The following is a 17,208-nucleotide window of genomic DNA, read 5'->3' as shown; positions in this document are numbered from 1 at the left end:
AGTGTATAATTATATCGTAACTCGAATATGTTTTCGGAAACTAACATTTTGTCAGTGTTCAAGTACATGTGGACATGCTTGTACATCAGTATACCCTGTCCCCTTTTAATATTCACTTGTTGGATGGATCCTGTCTCCTAAACCAAGGCAAATATATAAAGCCAACCTTTCATATTCGTTTTCAGTCTTTCATCTACCTCATCATGCCATCGCTTTCCCTATTTTCTCACTTTTCTCCCCCACATCCACCTTTTCTTCTGTGCTGTGGGCTGCAAAGCAGCACTGACAGCTTAGGTCCTTGATGTCAGCAGTGCTTTGTCTTCAGTCAGGACAAGGCGATTGATTAATGACTCCCAACTCCTTTCTCCTCCACCTATATATGGGTGCCAGAGTGGCCATAATTCCTTCTTCTCCTTCTTCTTCTTCCCTGACATTCAGTGTGTTAAAATCGGCAGCTTGTGAATATAAACAGCCGGTGCCTTTTGTTAACAGACCTGAAAGTCATATTGTCGTTACTTCACTGTATTAATGAACACCCTTTCTCCTGTATCCATACGTAGGGTGTTTATTATCAAGTGTTGGGGGAAAAAACCTTTGAACAGTAAATAAAATTAGAGAAATTATGTTCTCAGTGGTTTTCCCATAGTCATAGTAAAGTTGTTTTGTAGCTCTTTTTATTGCTATAATAGCACTTCTATAATGACCCAGTCCCACAGAACTGGTCTGAGAGTCATTGCTAAATGACAGGCAGGCAGGGAAAGCAGAAAGGAAATAAAAAGCAGTGAGTGGGAGATGAGTGGAACAAAAAGCAAAGACTGAGAAAAGGAGTAAGACGGAGAGGAGAATGAGAAGCTAAATATATCCTCCAACTTAAAGTTAAGCAGCTCATACTATGTTGTAGCTGCTGCAGTGCTTCAGTGCATTTTCTGCTCTAAGTGCATCGCCACTTTAGTGAAGAGATTTAATTGCAAATGAACTGCAGTTTATTGTTCAGTGCTTTTTCAGGCACACTCAGAATCAAGTGTGTCTTTGTGTGTCTGCATCACATACGGCTATCCACTGTAAGAGCGTGTGTCTTAGCTTGAGGAAAACATAGATTCTGCCCTTGCACAGAGACTTTGCTGCAAGTCTTAAGTGACCCTTCATTATGCCCTGCAGCTCTTACAGGGAGTTTAGATTCCAGCAGATTTTGCATTTGACCTTTCCCTATGAGGAAAATCAGTTTTTAAGTTTGGATGATTTTTCTGCAGTGTGAACTTTCCCACATCTAAAAAAGGGAAGCAGTTTTACTTTATAAATCATTTAAGACTCTTTAAAGACAAAATTACTGTAAATTCTCAAGAAATTAGTGAATGGTGGACGAGGGTTGCAGTATTTGCATGTAGCCAAAGTAGTATAGTCGTGTTTACTGATAATGTCATTTCTGGTACTACTTTGTAAGCTACTGTAGCTTTTTTCTCTTTGTCTATATAAAATATGATATCATATCATATCTATGTGTGTTTTTGCTAATTTAAGTGGACTTGGCTGTTTCATTTTATGCTGGGATATTTCTGTATCACATATGCAGCTGCAGTCCCTTTATTTGTGTACATCCAGCTGCTCTAAACATTATGTAACTGTGATTGAAAGAAAAGGCGGTTGGCGGATGTTTTGCATTCTGCTATGACAGATGTCTGTAGAAATATGAAACACACTAGCTGGTAATTTATGCCTCTAAAATATAGTGTGAACATGAATCTTCACACTGATTGCATCTGATGCCATAATCTCCTTAGTTTTTTACTGTTAAAGTAATTGTAGTAGAAGTATTACGCACTGTTGACTATTATGGTACGATAAGCATTAAATATCAAATGTTCCGAACCACTGGGAAGATGGAATTTATTTTTGAAGATGTGTCCTGATAACGGTGGACACATCTTTGGGTGGATGGAAGATGGTGAGTGAGCCAGTGTGAGGAGGGCAGAACAAGAGCAGTTCTTTTTTTATGTCGTTATAGTAAATGTTGGCACACTGGACACATTTGGACAAAGTCTGCCTTTATTCAGTCCAGTTTTCTCGTTTTCTGTGTGTCATTTATAACAGCTCACCCTATGAAGGAGTAGGTATTATGTAATTTTAATAAAATACTATAAAATATGACAAAGCTGACCAACATAGTTTGACTGACAGCTCAAACTGCAGAAGAATGGAAAAATCTCCTAACGCTTACTGATTAATTTGACCCCACTGTGTTTACAGCCTGTCTTTGTGGGGTTTTTGTTTCTTTGAATTAAACTTGAATCTCTTATTTGTTTTGGGCAAAGCAGTGCATTCAGAATTCATCTGTGACTACGGAACGACACGATTTACACAGTTAACATGCAACAACATGATGCGAGTTTACTTCAATAACAAGCAAGTTCAGTAAGATCACCAGACTTCTTACAAAACACAATAGGAACTTGTGAAAGATGAAAGATGAGTATAGGGTGCTTTCTATGGCTTCTTGTAAAGTAAAGAAGTCACAAGAAATAGATGTCGACTTTATTAATCCCACACTGGGGAAATTCAGGTGCTACAGCAGCACCAGGGTCAGGAAGAAAAAGTGAATTAGAGATATGTTAGAAAACTAAAAAAGAACCATGGTGCATAAAAACAGCTTTAGTGGGTATTTATTCTATTTGAGTATTGTACAATCTCACTGCTGTCAAGATGATGGTCTTATGATAGCGCTCCCTCCTACACAGTGGCTATAGCAGTCTGCTGCTGAAGGAGTGCTTGTGGTTTCCACAGTCTCATGCAGGGGAGGGCGGGTGTTGCCCATCATGGACATTGGCTTGGCTAACATCCTCTTCTCACCCACCTCCTCTATGAGGCCTCGAGCACTGGCCAGGACAGAACTGGCCCTCTTAACCAGTCTATTAAGCCGTTTCCTGTCCCTCTCCATGCTGCCACCTCCCCGGTAGGCAAGTGCATAAAAGACTGCAGAAACCATCACCATGTTATAAAAGGCCCTCAGAGCCTCCATCAGCCAGCCCAGGAGATGGTGCTGACTTTGGCTCTTTTCTGTACAGAGCTTGAGTTTTATCTGACCAGTTCAGCTGAACACTCAGGAGTTTGTACATGTCCATGACCACGATGTCGGAACCATGGATGTTCACAGGTGGATTTCTTCAGAATGATGCTTCTAGAGAAAATATAAGCAAGGAAACACTGGTTACGTAGTGCACACACACACACACACACACACACACACACACACACACACACACACACATATATATATACACATATATATATACACATATACATACACATATACACATATATATACATATATACATATATAAACTTTTTAAACTTTTTATATTATACAAAGTACTAACAAACATTTTAAGTTCATCTACTCAGACATAATGGCAATTTTCTGTGATTCATGTGTACTCTCTCTTCACACTCGCTGTGGCACAGAATAAAAAGTTAAATTGGGTGAATGTGGACTAACTCAAATCCGGTTTAATTGAGTAGAAAGTCAATAGAGACCCCCCAACCCACCCCACCCACCCTGCTCCAAAATTTGAAGGTTGTAATTCCTCACACACTTCTATAATTGAGCTGGCCACTTATTTTCTAAGTCCATCAAAATGACCACCGGGCTTTTATCTCCAACTGTCTCCATGGCTACAGACTATGGTTTAGTTGGTGTGTGTGTGTGTGTGTGTGTGTGTGTGTGTGTGTGTGTGTGTGTGTGTATAGGGCGGAGGGAGGTAGCTCCTAATTGACTGGCTGTTAAATCTTTTAATGAAGAGTGGACAGCTCGCTCTCCAATTAGCAGTGAGGGGGCCATCAGGGGATGAAAGAGGCCAGCAGTGAGGGGGAGGAGTAGGAGGAATCAGGGAAGTAAGAAGATAGTGGGTAAGAGTAGGAATGAACTGAGGGAGGTGGTGTATTTGGCAAAAGTGGGTTAAATGAGAGGGAAACAATTTTTTCCCCCAGCATTCGCTCTCTGATTTCAGATCATATGAATACACATAAATAAGCACTCATCATCAATGAAGATACTGAGAAAAAAAAGGGAATAGTCTAGTTGCCTTCTGCACATTTAACTATAACAGATCTTGTGTTAACCATTTTAACCTTACAACACTGCAAACTTAAGCAATGGCTCTGAGATACTCTACATAATTACCATAAGCACATCACAGTGAAGAAGAAAAGCTCAACACTGTGACTATCATGCACGCTCCACTGGGTCAAAAGTGATAGGACATGCTGGGTTGTTTTATAGCACAGAGGAAGAAAAGGGTCCTCTCCTCCCAGCAGGAATTATATGCTGGAACTCAAAGTAAAAGACACAATGCAAATAATATGGGAAACAACAAATATACAGTAAGGTGCATAAGTATTTGGACATCTATATAACTTTTGTGTAGACTTTCAGCTTTTATACAAGGGGTTTAACAAAATTATTGCATTAACAGTTTAAAAATGACAGGAAGATTTTTTTTTTCAAATTCTTATGAAACTTACTTTGTAGTAGTAAAAATCTTCTGATCTGACAGCCAGATTAGTTTCATATAAAGATGGATGCAGTGAAGTATGGCATCACCCAGTGGGTTGCTTTGGAACCCTTTAATAAAATTATATATACTGTATTCATATTTGATTTGCTAAATAACTTAAGTTTTGTACACTGAGTTAAAACTAATGCACAAAGGGTTAGTTATGGTGTCATTAAAAAACACTGCAGTCACTGATAATGAGCAAGTATCAAAACAAATGATGGATATGCTCTTCTACCCCAGTGTCGGGCGTTCTTGCTGAAAAGTAAATATTTTGCGCACAAAGAGAAATATTATCTTAAAGCCAAAGCTAATTTGGTGGAACCTTGTGTGGCTGGGCATCTTAAAGTCGCATTGGAATAAGAGCCAATTAAACAGAGCACCTCAAAGGAGCCGGCTTCCCATTTCTCCATTTCTTTACTGTCTTTGAACAGGCCAAGTTCCTTCCGATAAACAGATATAATTGCCTATTTATCAGCCTTTTTGAAATTCCCAGATTATATGAAATATTCATTCACAATGAGAGATGTTAAGGGAAAAGCAGACAGTGTAGCATAAGGTGGTATGATTCTGTGTACTGTACAGTACTTGCTCTGTGAAGCTGTGCTTTTTTCTTTTTTGTACTTACTACTGTTTGACATACGCACAGTGTCATGAAAAAGTTTTTCCTAATTCCTTAGTTTTTTACATATTTGTCAGACTCAAATGTTTAAGATCATTAAACATATTTTAACACTGGACAAAGATAACCTGAGTAAATATGAAATGCTGTTTTTAAATGAGGGAAAAAAGCAATTCAAACCTGCTTGGACCTGTGTGAAAAAAGTAATTGTTAAATTGTACATTAACTTTGATTAATCAAGTGGTTTTGGAAAGCGGAGTCCAATTTTAGTCAAAGTCAAAGTCAAAGTCAACTTTATTTGTCAATTCTGCCATATGTACAGGACATACAGAGAATAGAAATTCCGTTACTCTCAAACCCTAGAAGAAGTAGCAATGAACATTTAAATATAAGAGAGAGATTAAAAATGCAAGTAAAATAATTAAAAAGTAAAATTTGAATAAATACAGTACAAGCTATACAATATACAATATACAATATTCAGGTAACGGTAACAGTAGATGACATTCAGTGTAGACCAGGCAGGGTAGTGCAAATAGGCAAATAGTGCAAATGGAGATTTGGTAATGTACGGTAGGAGGTAGTGTAACAGAACAAAGTCTTATTAGCCATACCCAGGTCTGATTGCTGCCAGACTAGTTGAGTCAAAAATCACTTTAAGCCAAAAGAGCTCAAAAAACAACACTGTCATGGTTTGCTGTGTGGCAGGCAGGATGTAGGACCCAAACGCAGGACTCGTACACGGGAAGTAAACTCAAAACAGCAGCTTTATTGCTGGAAAAAACTCTTACACTAATACAGAAAACAAAACCAAAAACAAGAAACTAGAAACATGAAACTCAAACCAAAAAACTAAGAAACTAATAAAATAGGGAACTAAACTGGGAACAGAGAACTAGGAAATACCAGGATCATGAAGGAAACACACACAGGACACGACAACAGACGGAGGAAAACACAGGCCTCAATAGACAAGGGAGTAACAAAAGAATGGGAAACAGGAGGGAAACATAGCTGGGACTAATCAGACATAACAAGACGAGGAGGAAGCAAAACTGAATACACTGAACACGGGAAAAGGAACTATCAAAATAAAACAGGAAACGTGAGACCGTCACAAGGACACAGACTTGACACTGTGATATGGAGACATGACCTACTAGGGGAACAGAGACAACATGAACCATGGAGACAAGAGTAACTAAATGTAGAACACAGGGAAGGTACCGTGATAGAAATCTAGAGACTAGAAACTAAGTGTATAACACGTGGAGACGACTAGGGGGAACACGAATAACACTAAATCAAAGAATATTAATCCAGGACCTGAAACACAAATACTGGGTTGCAGACCCAGTACCGTGACAAACACTTGATCTGACAATCTAAAACAGATGAGAAATAAAGTCATTGATATCTATCAGTCTGGAAATAGTTACAGGGCAATTTCTAAGGCTTTTTCATTTTCTAGAAACTGAAAAAACTTGGAATGGTGAACCTTCCCATGAGTGGCCGGCCGACCAAAATTACACAGAAGAACCCAGAACAATATCTAAAGACCTGAAGACCCCTCTTGGTTCCATTATAGTCAAAGCTGGGCAAAAATGACATCCATGGGAGAATTCCAAGGAGAAGCTCATCGTTGACCAAAAGAACACGAAGGCTCGACTCACATTTGCCAAAAAAAACATCTTGATGATCTTCAAGTAAAATATTAGTTTTTACTCAAGCACACTTGAGTTATGTAGCAGCTCAGTGAGAAACAAACCAACAAGTCACCTCTGAACAGCTAAAAAAAACCAAATTTAAGATTTTGAAATGGCCTAATCAAAATCCAGACTCAGATCAGATTAGGATGCTGTGGCCTTAAAATGGCTGTTCGTGCTCAGAAACCCTCAAATGTTGCAAAATTAAAACAATTACCCCAGAGCAATGTGAAAGACTCATTACCAGTTATCTTGATTGCAGTTCTTGTTGCCAGTGGTTTCACAACCAGTTATTAGCTTAGGGGGCAATTGATTTTTTCACACAGAGCCACATAGGTTCGGATAGCTGTTTTATGTCCAATATTAAAATTTCTTTAATGATCTGAAATAATTGTAAAAAATATGCAAACAATCAGTAAAGGGCCCAAGACTTTTTCTGTACAAGAAGATCAGAAATCACAGTACGATACATCTCTGACACCTCCTCTGCTCTAAAACACTATTACATTACTGAGCATACTGTAAATGAGTTCACACCATATGTAACTGATATGGTGTGATACTGTAGCTATAAAAGAAATAGGCCGACAGTGCACTGATTTCATTACACATAAGATGTATTTGAATGAATGTTACTAGATGCTCCATATCTGATCGCAAACCGCAAAGAAAATGATGGACGTATTTTTGATATTTTATTACTTAATTCAGTGTCTTTAGACTCTGAATCTGTACGTCTGTGTGCTGCAGGTGCAGTGGAGGTGAGGAAAGAAGGTCTGGAGGTGCAGATCAACCGTCTAGCTGAACTCATCGGACGACTGGAGAATAAGGTGAGGAACACAGACACACCCACATAAATATGTTTTAATAACTAAGAAAGAAATCCCCAAGGATGTGAGTTCAAACAGCTGATGTGACTTTTGTCTAGTGGGGGGCTTGGCGCAGCCTCAGAGATAAGGTGAGGAGTTTGGACATTCAGAGGGAACTTGGAGTAGAGCTACTGCTTTGATCAGATAGAGTAGGCATCTGATCAGGATTCCTCCTGGGCATCTCCCTTCTGAGGTTTTCTGGGCATGCCCAACTGGGGGGAGACCCTAGGTAGGCCCAGAATCCACTAGAGAAATAGTATATCTTATCTGGCCAGGGAATGCCTCAGGTTACCCCCAGAGTAAGTGGAATGTTGCTGGGGAGAAGTATGTCAGGAATACCCTGTTTAGCCTGCTGCCAATCCAACCCAACTTAGGCTGAGATGAAGAAAATGGATGGATGGTTATTACATCTGGCATGTTAATTTCTGCATTTTATGGTATTTCATAGATCTGAAGCTATAAAATAAAAGCAGTGTGTGCAGTAATGTGAGCACATATCTGTGAACCTGGCACACTTCACACACATCCACTAAAACAGACCTCAGCTGCCTGTACTGCTCAGTAAAAAAAATGCATCGCTGTCTGCATCTTCCATTGGGATTCTCCTCCTCCCTTTGTTGCTCCATGGTTATTTCAGTTCAGTTCTTTCAGTTTACAAAGTTTAAACTACATCACTTCCTTAAAAAGCATCCAACCTTTTGTTTTAGCTTCCAGTGCCTTATCTGGGATTTTTGAAGCTTTAATGTAAATTAGCCGATAGTTACATATTTCTGACATGAAACCTGTATGATTTAAATAACTGTAAACATTCTATAAGAGTTAAGTTTATCATCTCATAACCTCTCCCAGGAGTTTAAAGCCACTTTCAGTCTATATACGGATCTTTATGGTCTTTCTTGGGGTTTTGCTGACAATACAAATCCAACATTAACTTCCCTAAAGCCTTATGTCTTTCTCTCAGACTTTATCACTAACCCACAAAGTGAATAATACAGACATTCATCATCAGCTTTATCGCATCAGTACCTCTGATTTTATTTATCTGATCTTTAAACAAGACCAGGTAGATTTTTTTCATATGAATATTCATCAATATAGATTGAATTGTCAACCATATATATTTATGTAATACACTGGGATATTTATAACTTGAGCTGTATGTATCTTTTAGAGCTATTTTGTTAGATTTTGTAACTCTTGGAGCAACTGTGGCCACATACTTTCCTCGGTGATTAATAGTTTTCTGATTCTGAATGTTTAGAAAGTTCTTATCTAATGTCGTATTTCAGCACAATAAAGAATCAAACTGTACATACAGGAAATACTTTGTTTTAAGGCCTTCTTTACAGAGTGAATAACACAACCTCTGATAAGAACTGAGTTCAACCTTAAAACAGATGAACAGACTGTGAGAATTGAGCTGCACTGCTGTCATTTCTTTTAAAGCACCAGTCATCCTTTCGACACTAGAGCTCTTCTATCAGACACAAACAACTGAAAGCCAGTGATCTCTGTCCTCATTATAACTTTTTCTCTGACCAAGCTTGTCAGCATATGGTGGATTTGTTAGTTTGATATCTTACATTGGCCAAATTGCGTACACCAGAGCAGCACGCTGAAGGTCGGCGGAGGACAAAAGAGAGGAAAGTGTTGCTGGAGGGGGGGAAAATGATAGTCAGTGGGGGCTAATAAGCAGGTGGGAGTGGGGAGGTGAGTAGCTGATTTACATCAAGTGAAAGAAATTGAAGAAAGTAAGAAAGTATCACAGTGCATATTTTTTCTTCACTTCTTCTAAAGTGTGGCAACTCTCTAGTCAAAGATGTGTCTTCATCATCCTCCTTCCTCCCTTCTGCCCATCTTTCATTTGCCTTCGCGCCCCTCCCCCCCTCGCTGTCTTTGTCCCTCTGTTCCTCTGCATTGCCTGCATCTTATTCAGTACTGAACATGTTGCAGCTAATGGAGCCCCAGCAGACTCAGCTGTCTTTAGGAGAGCGAGCGACTACAGCAGAAAGAGCTAAGAATACCTAAAGACTATGCACCGCCGTGGGGGAGGAGGAGTAGCAAGATGAGGAAGGACAGAGGGGAATCACGTTAGGAAAAAAGGATTGGAAGAAGGAAACAAAATGCTCGTGTGAGCAGAGTTACATCATCAATCATAATACCTCTTTAGAAACAACCTGGAGCCTTTAACTTTTTACTGTAATTTAATATACGTCCAACTATTTACCCAGTTTTGGCAGCAATGGCTGAAATGTCTCTTACCAAAGAACTGTTCAATAATCACCTGCAACCATAAATCCTCCAGAGACTCAATTAGTCTACTTTCCACAAGTCTGTGGCACAAAGAAAATCTTTCCAATGTCGACTACTACAAACAGACAAGTTTCTTTTTTACCCCTTTAGATGGCAATAAAGTCAGGAATAATTCATGCATTTTACTTTTACTTGAGGGAACTTTGATTCGAAGCTTAAAATTTCTGAAAAGAGGGGTAGAAAGGATTACTTATTGCTGTCTTGTTGTGTGTGCAGCTATCAAACATGGTGCTTCATGTGGCAGCACACCACTATTTGTACGTCACAACAGATAACGTCACATGTGGATGGTTACAGTGTCACTGGTTAGGTCTTTAATGATATACTCAACTTTTTAAAAGAGATAGAATAATTCACTTTCCTATTGAGAATTAAATCTAAAGACCATTCTACTCAGAAATGCACAGGAATTATAAAGCTGCAGTCTACTGACATGTAGCTCAGGCTCAAGAAGGGGTAAAAGCTTCTGTCTTGATCCTTCTCTGAGGCTCTCTGATAAGAAAACTGACTGTGATAAGAAAACCTGAAGTGTTCTGCTTCAGGTCAAGAAATATAAACCTCTGTAAAGCCACACATCTGACTTTTATGTTTGTCTCTATGCACAATCTGTACACGGTGTGCTGGGCAGTATGACATGGAATTTTATAAGATGCAGGCGGTTTAATGGTATGTTGCATTATTTTTATGCATTATATTCATAGTGGTCAGTTTTACTATCAAATATAAAATACTTTAGTCTCACCATGCAAAAGAAATAAAACATAAATTATATAAAACCACTTACCCAAAACAATAAATAATCGACTGAAGGCTCTGTGAACAAAACATAAACACTGGGGCAAGGCCTCAGAGTCTGTCCTTAAAAGGTGGACATAATGCCACATTAATGCTACAAGATAACATCCAAAGACTTCCAGACAGCAGATCTGGCGCCGCTATATTTGTTCAGTTTTTTTGGTACATCTCTGCTCTTCTCTCTCTTTTCTTTATTTCTTCACTGGTGTTGGATGTAGCTACAGAGCCTCTCCCAGCTGGTAACATCCTAACATTAATGAGCATGCTCTTCAATTGAGTAATTTAAAGGAGAAAAATGCTGTTTTTAGTGTTAGAAAAATGTTGTTTTCCCCATTGAAGAGAGTTAGTAATGATGTATTGCTGTTATTGTTATACTAGATTAATATGGTTACAACCATGAGTGGAGGAGGTGTTTAGTAAATACTGGGCATACTCTCTCCTCGCTCCTAGTAGCCCATAATAGAATTGGTTTAAACCTGTTTGTCAGTATAACTATTTGAAGAATTCGTATTATGCTTGAAATGAAGACCAGTATACTGGCCAATAAGATGTGTACCTTCGTTTTTTAAGGGGAAAAAATGTTAAAATCAATGAGAAGCCAGTTTGTGCATTAAAAAAATGTCATAAATGGACCTATGCTTGGAAAGAAAAGGTGAATAAAAATGTCACAGGATTAGGATGACAAATGAGATCTATTATTATCACAAATTGGGGTAACTAGAAGTCTCCAAGCAGTACTAGTACTGCATAAATTCCATTTACTTAGAAATCTAAAATAATTCGTGTATCTGTTTTCAATTCAGTGTGATGCCTTTTATTTTGGAGGTCTTGCTGAAATCAATTTTTCACCTTGATGAAATTTTGATTTCAGAATAGAAAAGAAGACAAATTGCTCGTATAATTACACTTACACCGACAACAGAGAACAGCAGAAATCCGCTGCACGTGGAAAAAGAAAATAGGTCACCAAACTTTTGTGTTGGAAAATGTGTTTTCAGAATAATGAGAGCTATAGAAAAGCACATGAATAGGCATTTTCTGCTGGATTAAATTTACAGAAGTCTGTACAGAATACTGCAGAAATCATACTGGATCAAAACAAAAGCTTTGTGGAGGTGTCTTAAACGTGTCTTTGCCTCTCTGTTTTGCTGAGTATTACCTGCACAGGTTTTAGTATTAAGACTGTGCAGGTGTCTGGAAGAGGAGATGATATTATCACACTGCGTCGGAGTGAATCATGAATTGTTTACTCAATGAATAATAAGCCAGCTACACACTGAGTGATGCTGTACATGGTGAGATGAAAATAGTGTCTTACTTTGGCCCCTTTGCTCGGATATCACAGGAAATCCTGTTACCTGCAAACTCTCCTTAAAGTGGCAAAATCATGGAGCCTCTGTTGCTCAGTCTTAGTTTCACAATCTCCTAATGTCATCCTTTTTCCTTTTTTACAAAATATCATCATTTATTACTCTCCGTGCACCACAGACCAGGAAATTTTGCTTCCCTTGCACTGCAAAAACAGTTATACTTGAAACAAGCCAAATATTCTTAAATCTGACGATAGTTTCTTGTTTTGAGAAAAAAATCTGCCAATGGGGTGAGCAAAAGTTGCTTGAATAGAATTGGTAAAACTAGCAAATGAATCAATGCCTTTTAACTAGACAAAACTGTCTAAAATTTATGCTTAATTGAAGAAAATTTGACTTATTACAAGGAAAGAGTCTGATTTGTTTCTTTCTTGATTGAGTTAAATATAAGAATTAAATCTCAACTCTGAGATCAATAATTAGAAAAAATTGCTGAGAATAAGACACCATCTGTTCAAAAAGCTACAAAAAATATGGGACTTTATCTTAAAGCAAGACACCAGAAGCACTCTTAGTTTTTGCACTTTTATTGACACAGCAACGGGTCAGTAAGTCAACTTTAACAGTACTGAGGTCTAATTCCAGGAGAATCATGTCTAACATTACCTACATTTGAGCAGGGTACTGTGTAACATGGCCACTGTAAGAAGTGCATATTCCAGATACTCTTAACAGGAATAATAACAGTATAAAATACTCACAGCTGAATGTATCAAAAATACATCTTGCTGCAGCTTGAAGCAATCAGCATTCCAAATCCTAGATTGCATAACTTTTTAGAAGAACCGCTTTAAAGATCACACAAACAAACGTGTCTTACATGAAGATGCAGCGATTGAGCATAACAGAGTGGAAAAGATTACAGCACCTGGTACTGCATAAACAGATTATTTTGATTTTGTGCAAAAATGATGATTACTTCACATTTTAATATTTTTAATGATAACATTATTAGGTTTTTAATGTCCCTTATTGCAGAATAATTCAATTCAATTCAATTCAATTCAATTTCTTTATTGTCCCACAAGGGGAAATTAGTTCAGCAGCAGGATAAAAATAATCAGAACAATACTTTAAAATAATAATGACAATAATAATGATAGAAAGTCCAAGGTCAGTTATTTGCCATTAAGGAGACAAGATGCAGTCGGGATAAAAGAGACCTGAAGTCTTTTAGTCTTCCTCACAGGTACTCTAAAACGGCGGCCGGAGGGCAACAACTCAAACTCACTGTGAAGTGGATGGTTTAAACAGTTAATAATAGAATGAGCCTTCCTAAGCACATTTCTATTGTAGATGGCCAAAAGTCCATCTTGCCAGCGCCCTGAAATTTTGCTAGCAGTTTTTACCAGAAGTCCCAACCGATTCTTATTCTTCACCGTCAGATTACCAAACCAGGCAGCGATACAAAATGACATCACAGATTCGATAAAACTTCTATAAAACAAAGACAACATCTCAGATGAGACATTAAAAGATCTCATTTTCCTTAAAAAGAACAGTCTTTGTTGAACTTTTTTAGTAGTGGCATCAGCATGAGATTCAAAACACAGTTTATGGTCAAGTACCACACCTAGATATTTATAGCTCTCAACTATCCCAATATCAGCAGTTTTAATGATAGTAGGTGATGAGAGAATAAAGATTTCGTATGAAAGTTTGGTTTTGTTTTGTTTTTATCTTTAGCGCCATTCTAAGAAAATGACCAGCTTTTCTTAGAATGTCCTCAATGTTGGACACATACAGGATGTCATGCTGAAATGTAAAGCACTTACAATACAACCCACTACAAGCAAATTATTCCAGCCTAATTGATGACATTTATGGCATTTGTTTTCTATGCTGACTGATGTCAAGATGTGACCCCATAAATGACTTCCCTAAACCTGCTGGTCTGGAAGTCCAGCAGTTCATCTAAACAAAAGGCACTTACACTAAAACAGACATACATATGTTTATGGTAGGATAAACACTTCTCTTAGTGTAAACACTTCTCTTAAAACACTAAGAGAAGGTACAACCTCTCCCATGCTCCCAGGATGTGGGTGTGAATGCCAGAGCACTCTGGAATGCACACAAAGCCTTTGCAGACTCCTAAGGATCACACACCCTATCACTACACAATCGATTATACACCTCTAAGCATATATGGTTAAATATTTCCTAATACAAATGACAATAATAAAATCTAAACCCATCAGTATGTTATTCGAAATCTATATGAAACAATGACACAACTATTTTTTTTTTCAATTTTTCCAATTTATTTTTTTCACAATTGTCCAAATGAGTCTGTGATTGGCCTTAGTACCGCTGAAATCATATTTATATACAACTAAATATGACTCAGCAAATATGTTTTAAATGGATGATTCCTCACTTGATGACGAATCATCCATTTCCATATTTGCTGAGTCCTAAATTTGATGTCAGTGAGCTTATCAGTGGTTGGTGTTAAAAAAAAGCCCCCAAATCCCCTATGAGCAAGCACTTGGCGACAGTGGAGAGGAAAAACTCCCTGTTAATAGGGAGAAACCTCTGACAGAACCGGGCTCAGGAAGGGGTGGCCTTCTGTCTCGACCGAGTGGGCTTCAAATGTTCACTGACAATTTAGTTGTATATAAATATGATTTTTAGGACGTGATGTTGAGACCAATTAGGTGAAATTGGAGACGCAGGCTGTCCTGCTTCTTCTTCTTCTTCTTCTTCTCCTTAATTGGCAGTATCTCCGGCAGGCTCTTAACTTCAGTCTCGAGTTCAGCCACCTTGGCAGTGAGCATTTTCTGTTCTTCTCGTAGTCTTTGCGAAGATTCCTGTACAGAGAATGCAGCTGACTCTTCTTTTTCTATCTTCTGTTGTTCTGTGGTGCCTTTTTCTTCCAGAGGCTCCTGCAGAGACATTGCAGTGGATGGCAGTGAGTCCTCTTTTTCCATCTTCTCCTGTTCTCCAGTGTCTTTTCCTTTCAGAGGCTCACATTTATGCATTTCATTTGCAGCGGTGGAATTTTGTTCTTTTTGCTGCTGTGGGATTTTAAGTGAGGAAGCTTTGGCTTCTTCCAGCTCTCGCTCAAGAGTCTCAACCTTCAAATCATGAAGGGATTTGTTGGAGCAGAGCTGGGATTTGAGGTCACTAATTTCTGCGTTGAGTGTCTCCTGCTCCTGCCTATGTTTAATGGCCTGTTCTTTGAGCTGATTTTGAGCTGCTAGGAGCTGTTTCTGGAGCATCTCAATCTGCTCTTGTTGATTCCTACATTGGACCTCAAATTCAGCCTCCTTAGAGGTCTTCAGTCCTACAGAGTCTGTGTGTGAAGCCTCTGTGGTTGGAGTGGCAGACTCCACACACTGCTCTGTGGTATGGTGGCTGATTTGTTCCTGCAGGGTAACCATCACCTCATCCAGTTTGACAATTGCTTCACTGTCATTTGTGAGAGCCTCTGTCTCACTGATGTCATTGGGCTTATTACTAGAAGCCTCCTCCAGCTGCTCTATGAGGTCTTTAATTGTTTCCTCATGACTTCTCTTGTTCTCATGCATTTGTGCATGAAGTTTGTTCACCTGAAACTGGTGATAAGAGGCCCTCTTGTTTGCAGCTACCATGTTCCAGTAAAGGGCATTCTGATGGTATTGGGAGGCTTCCAGTTGCTGTCTGAGAGCAGCAATCTCATGCCATGGATTAAACTGGACACTGCCCTGATGGGGTCTAAATGTGGGACTGGGCTGATATTGCCAAGTCCCTCCATTAGGCCCAGGGTTTGGTCTGCTGGGGTTCTTCACATTTCCCTTTCTCTCCATATTCATGTCCTCCTTTACATTTGAAATGGTGAGGGATTCAGGGTTTTCCCTTTCAGAAGTGGCTGCAGTGTTTTCTTGCATTCCTTCATTTTTCGGGTTTGCTCCATCACCCATGTTGTTTTGAGCTTCAAGAAGAGCCCGGGCATATGCCCGAGTAATTGGTCTTCTTGGTTCTTCAGCCACTCTTTTCTGTTTTTGCTTTTTTTGTTTCTTTGGTTTCACAACCATTTCCTTTTGTGGTTGTGCCACAGGAGACTTTTCAGGATTTGGTCTTCCGGATTTTTCAAGCTCAGGTTTTGGCCTTTGCAAGATTGTTATTTTTGGTGTGATGACCATTTCCGTTTGTGCTTCTGCCATTGTAAATGCGTCAGCGTTTGCGTCTGTGTTTCTCTGCGTCTGCCTTATCTTTGTTTTAACAACCAGGTTGTTTTGTGTTTCTGCCATCCGAGATCCACTAAAGTTGGTTGAATGTCTCCCCTATTTAAGGGATTTGCCAGTAGAATGTGCACTGTGACATCACGGGCTGTTCCTTCGATGTGCTGTTCCTTTGAAGTGCCATGATTGGACCAATTCAAAATAAAATGCCTAAAAAACCTACTGTAAAGGAAAGGCTTTTATTTTGTAGCACATACTGAATTAACACTATAAAAACTACTCTACAGGAATTGCAGTAAAAAATAAAACAAAAGCAAAACATGTTTTTTTAAATGGTTGTTAAAAAAACCTAACCAAAGTAGAAGATGACTGTTTAGTGGAAAGTATTCGACATTCTAGAGATTCTCATGCATAATAACTTCTTTCATGATGTAAACTAGTATAGGTAGAAAACTTTCATATTTAGTGAAAGATATTTATTGACACTATCCAATGAGAGTTACTGAATGTCTGTAGGCAGTGGGATCTTGGTGGTTGCTGAGGCGACAGAATGTCATCTATGTTTTGTTTTAAATTCAGTTTCATTGCTGAATCTAAGAAACAACAGGCTTTAGAGGGAGACTTTAATAGAGGTTTACTAACTCTTACTATCATATCCATTGTGGAAAAATCTGTCTATATTTAGCATAATATATTTGAACAATCCAAGTATGCAAACTAAAATTCACAGGAGAGCTTATGAGACCACAAACACTGTTGAGGTCCAGTTCAGAGACACAGGTTTTGCAGAAGTGAAGCCTAGAGGACAGCTGGCAGCTAC

The 17,208-nt window shown here is 38.7% G+C and overlaps 1 protein-coding gene across 2 annotated transcripts in view; it reads left to right on the top strand.

Moving 5' to 3' along the window:
* The window catches only part of necab2 (N-terminal EF-hand calcium binding protein 2), a 136,038-nt gene that overhangs the window by 73,866 nt on the left and 44,964 nt on the right, over positions 1-17,208 (top strand). For both annotated transcript variants that reach the window (XM_005449398.3, XM_005449397.3), the window contains exon 8: positions 7,626-7,705. In XM_005449398.3, coding sequence (XP_005449455.1) covers positions 7,626-7,705 — 80 coding nt within the window. The remainder of the gene's footprint in view (positions 1-7,625; positions 7,706-17,208) is intronic.

Source organism: Oreochromis niloticus, linkage group LG7, assembly GCF_001858045.2.
Source record: "Oreochromis niloticus isolate F11D_XX linkage group LG7, O_niloticus_UMD_NMBU, whole genome shotgun sequence".
NCBI classification, from domain to species: domain Eukaryota; kingdom Metazoa; phylum Chordata; class Actinopteri; order Cichliformes; family Cichlidae; genus Oreochromis; species Oreochromis niloticus.
This window is presented reverse-complemented; position numbering and strand designations above follow the sequence as displayed.